Source organism: Lipotes vexillifer, unplaced genomic scaffold (genome assembly GCF_000442215.2).
Source record: "Lipotes vexillifer unplaced genomic scaffold, Lipotes_vexillifer_v1.1 scaffold1017, whole genome shotgun sequence".
In the NCBI taxonomy this organism is placed as follows: domain Eukaryota; kingdom Metazoa; phylum Chordata; class Mammalia; order Artiodactyla; family Lipotidae; genus Lipotes; species Lipotes vexillifer.
This window is the reverse complement of record NW_006772141.1, coordinates 640,277-644,772: the sequence shown is the minus strand read 5'-3', so window position 1 is coordinate 644,772 and position 4,496 is coordinate 640,277. Positions and strand designations below refer to the sequence as shown.

The following is a 4,496-nucleotide window of genomic DNA, read 5'->3' as shown; positions in this document are numbered from 1 at the left end:
CTCTTTTGGGGGAAGAGTCTGGGTCAGTCTCTAGGAAATATCCAGATGAACAAAATACCATTCTAGCCCCTAAGAAGTACCACATCCACCAGAGGACGTGAGATGACCACACCCATAATTTAAGGCAGAAGATATTAGAAAGTTGCAAAATAAAATCGGAGAGAGAGATAACTGCTAGTTTGGGAGGTTAGGAGGTTGGAAGGTGCTTTCTAAAAGATGCTTGGCATTTACGGAGGGAGAGGATTTGGGCGTGTAGAGGTAGAGGAGGAAGGAGGAGGAGAAAGCGTGGAAGGGGGCAGCTGACAGGGAGTGAGAAGAGGATGTTGTGTATGTATGTATGTTAGAGGAAAGGGAAGAATGGCATCATTTCCAGCACCATTACGAACCACTGATAATCGTGCTTGGAGCACTGCACTGGAAAAGATACTGAGCCTTATCGGGGCTCAGTGGAGTAGACTGCTCTTGGTTAGTGGTGTGTGCCGTGGGTGTGGGAAGGGAGGGATTGTCAGCTGCCATGCCACATTATCTGTGGATAATATATCCAGTTTTTACTGGAGTAGAGGCAGCATAGCCCAGGCGTTAGCATGGTCTTTGGAGCTGGACTGCTTCATTTCGAATCCTGGCTCCACCATTTAGTTGGGTAACTTAGGGGAAATTGCTTAACATCTGTGTGTTTCAGTTTCCCGGTCTATAACATGGATAATCCTGAAAGCATCTATTTCATGTTATTGTTGTTGAGCGATAAATGGGGTAGTAATACATGCAGAGTGCTTAGAATTGCCTGGCACATTGTAATTATTTAATAAATGTTGGTTATGATCACCATCGTCAATCATCCATGCAGAGTTAATGAAGAACCATTAGAGTTTCTTTAGGTAGAGGGGTTATGATGGTCAGAGCTTTGACTCAGGAAGATGATACTGGCAGCTTTGGGTTAGGTCGGGGTGGTGGTGGCAGGACTGGAGAGCAAATAAGAAGTGACTGCCATCACCCAGTTGAATGGTCCTGACAACCTGATCCAGGGCAGGGGGCACGGGAGGGCAGAGCCTGCACAGTGAGTGGGCTGAACCTGGGACAGTTTGGATGTGGGACTCAGGGAGAAGGGCTGGATCTGTCCACAGCGCTGGAGAGGTTTCTAGCTGCCTGGCTGAGAGGGGGGAGGGTCCAGCCTTGGGTTGTCGGCCTTGAGGGGAAGAGCAGTGCTTGGTGACAGCCATGATGACCTCCCAGTTCCTCCTTTGGCAGGTCCCTCGTACCTCGGAGATTTATGTCCACCGAAGTGGTCGAACTGCTCGTGCCACCAGTGAAGGCCTCAGCCTGATGCTGGTTGGGCCTGAGGACGTGATCAACTTTAAGAAGATCTACAAAACCCTTAAGAAAGATGAGGACATCCCGCTATTCCCTGTGCAGACAAAGTACATGGATGCAGTCAAGGTAAAAAGAAAAGTTCGAAGCCCAGTGCTAATGAGGGGAGGGATTGGGCTGCTCCCTCACTTTGCTGTGAGATTCTTGCAGTACCACCCTTGGAAACTAATTAGTAGTTCTGCCAATAGCTAAGCAGGGAGATTTGTAAAAAAAAAAAAAAAGAAAAAAAAGAAAAAAAGAAATGGGTGGGGGGCACCGTGTCTGGCAGAAGGGGGTTAGGGTGAGTGGCCAGAGTGGGAGGAGTTTTCTTCATGAACCCTTCCTTCCCTCCGCCCCTGAAACCTCCACCATCACACACACCCCGCCCCCGCCCATGGACAAGGGCAGTGAGCATGGCTGTCTGGACATGCCTTTGGATGGAGGGTTGTAGGGAAGTGAGGTCAGTGTGTCGTGCTGAGGCAGAAACTAAAGGTTTGTCACATCCCTGAAACAGATGCCTGTAATTCCTACCTTTGGGGGTTTATTTTTAACTCAATAAACATTCCCTGAGTGGGTGCTGCTTATTATGGGCTGCAGCGTGTCAGGCATCAAAACAGGGTGGGTTCTCTTCCATAGAAATCCACTGGCTCGTGAGGCAGGTTGAGTCGAAGCTGAAGTTCAGGTACCAATGGAGCACTGTGGACTGGTGGGCATATGGTAACATGGGTAGGAGATTTAGTTTCCTCCAAGCCTCCTGCAGGCAGAGCTGTGAAGGGGTGAAGAAGGGATGGAGTTCCAGGAATTGGGGGAGCAAAAAGCAAGGAATGGTTCATGCTCTGCTGGCCCCTTTGGCTCGAAAGGACTGTTAGCTGTGCGGGGAAATAGGGTGGGAGGTGAGATGGAGCGGTGGGGAATGCAGAGGGGATTAGGGGCCACCCCGGCTTCCCGTGGCTCTTTCCCCACATCACAAGGCCTTTCCCATTTTCCTGGTGTATCCTGTCACTGCGGTCTGGAGAAGGAGAACTGAAGTGTTTTTGGCAGAGGACAGTGTGGAAGAGGGGGATGGAAGTTCTGTGACAGTTCTGTGTTGTCCCTGTGAGTGAGAGCAGGGCCCTAACTGAGGGCTCTCGGGGTGTCTCCAGGTCTCAGCTCAGCTATGGAAGCCAGCTGCGGTGTCTGGGGAAACAGTTCCCTTTGACACGTGTTGCTCGGGAGTCTGACCGAGGTGGGCTGCCAAGAAGAGGGGCTGTTCGAGCAGGTTTGGAAAGCCGGCTCTTGTGGTTCGTGTGTACACGCTCACAAGTAGCAGTTGCCCTCTGTGCTTTAATCAGGAACCAAAGCAAATGCATTTTGATGGGAGCTGAGGTGCATCTCACTGAACACTGATCTCAAGAGCTTTTTTAAAAACACAACTTAAATGAGACTTTTCTTCCCAGAGCCCTGAATCCTCTGTCAGATGAATACTTTCTGTTCCTTTCCCCTAGGAGCGAATCCGTGTAGCTCGACAGATTGAAAAAGCTGAGTATCGCAACTTCCAGGCTTGTCTGCACAACTCTTGGATTGAGCAGGCGGCGGCTGCCCTTGAGATTGAGCTAGAAGAAGAAATGTATAAGGGTAAGGGGCAAGATGGACTTGAGGAAGGGTTCATTCAGCTTTTATCTTTCGTTTTTCCCTTCAGCTTCTGTCTGTTGGAACCTCCCCACCACCATGGGTCCTATCAAAATCGGCAAGACGCCTTTTCCTTCTTTGTGAGAGGCCCTAATCTCAGATGAGCCTAAAGCCCTCAGCCTTTGTCTGCTTCTGTCATCGTTTGTCTGGAGCCTATAGTTCCATCCCTCGTGTGGAGAGGCAGTGGAGTACAGTGATGTCAGGGCAGGCTCTGTGGCCAGACTGCATGTGATTGACTGCTGCCTCATCCCTTAACTAGCTATGTGACCGGGTCAAGTTACTTAACCTCTCTGTTGTATCTAGGCTGTCCTTATTTATAAAACGCAGCTCATAAAGTACCTACCTACCTCATGGGGTTGCAAAGATGGCTTGAGTTGATGAGTATAAAGTGCTTGTAACAGTGCCTGGCAAATAGAAAGTATTGGGTACATTTTAAGTTATTTATTGTCACCTGTCTTCCAAGCTGACAAAGCACTTGTGTCATCATCTCATTTGATCTTCTCCAGCTTATGATGTAAACAGAGCAGGAATTGTTATTACATTTGGGAACTAGAGGCTCACAGAAGCGATTTGTGCAGGGAAGCAGCTCCAGCACCAGGTGTTGACTGAGCCCCTGCTCCGAACCTAGGCCAGAGACTAAGGATTCAGGGATGAATCTGTGTGGTCCTTGCTCTGGGAAAGCTCCTGACTCTAAGAAGTGGTAGAACCACATCTAGAACTAACACCAGAATTAGGTCCAGTGCTCTTTCCATCTCACAAGTGGGCAGCTCAGCTGAGGTGTTGGCATCTCCGTGCCAAAGCCAACAAATTCAGAGGCAGGCTTAACTGCTCTCTGCTCAGCATGGAAGCCAGGAACCAGATCACTAGGCTCGATGACAGTCAGTGGTCCTCCTGGTAGCTCAGGCTTGAGGCTAAGGCTGTGATGTGAGGCCCTGGCTTCCCTTCCTGAGGCCAGGCTGGTGTGGAGCCCTCTGGCCATGTCTGCCTCTGCTGGTACAGTTACAGCGCTGGCGGGGAGATGCAGGGGAGCTGGGCTGCATAGGTGGCTTTCACTGTCTCCTGAGGGGCTTGTAGCCGTCCAGTCACCAAATTCCAGGCAACCAGTGGGTGGGTCATAGGGAGAAAAGTGATCTTCAGGTCAGGAGACTGGGGTAGTAATCTCAATTTGGCAGCTAGCTCTGTGACCTTTGGCAAGTGACCTGGCCTTCCTCAACTGTAAAATAAAGATAAATCCCGTCTTAGAGGGTTTTTTGGAGGAGTAAAGGACAGAGTGGCCCTGAGCGGTTCTCCTGAACTGTGTTGGAAGTTAGCCAACACTAGTTTCTGCAGAGAGCTTCCCTCCCCAAGAGTCCCAAAACATTTCTCATCACAAGTATTATCCATCAAGGGACACAGCATGCTCCTACGAGTCATAGTAAACATAATCTCTTTTGAATTGTGTTTCAAGGAGGAAAAGTTGACCAGCAAGAAGAGCGTAGGCGACA

General features: G+C 49.7%; 1 protein-coding gene across 1 annotated transcript in view; it reads left to right on the top strand.

Annotated features, from left to right (window-relative positions):
• The window catches only part of DDX24 (DEAD-box helicase 24), an 18,335-nt gene that overhangs the window by 13,428 nt on the left and 411 nt on the right, over window positions 1-4,496 (top strand). The window contains 3 exon segments of the mRNA XM_007447311.1: window positions 1,246-1,434; window positions 2,829-2,958; window positions 4,460-4,486. Coding sequence (XP_007447373.1) covers window positions 1,246-1,434; window positions 2,829-2,958; window positions 4,460-4,486 — 346 coding nt within the window.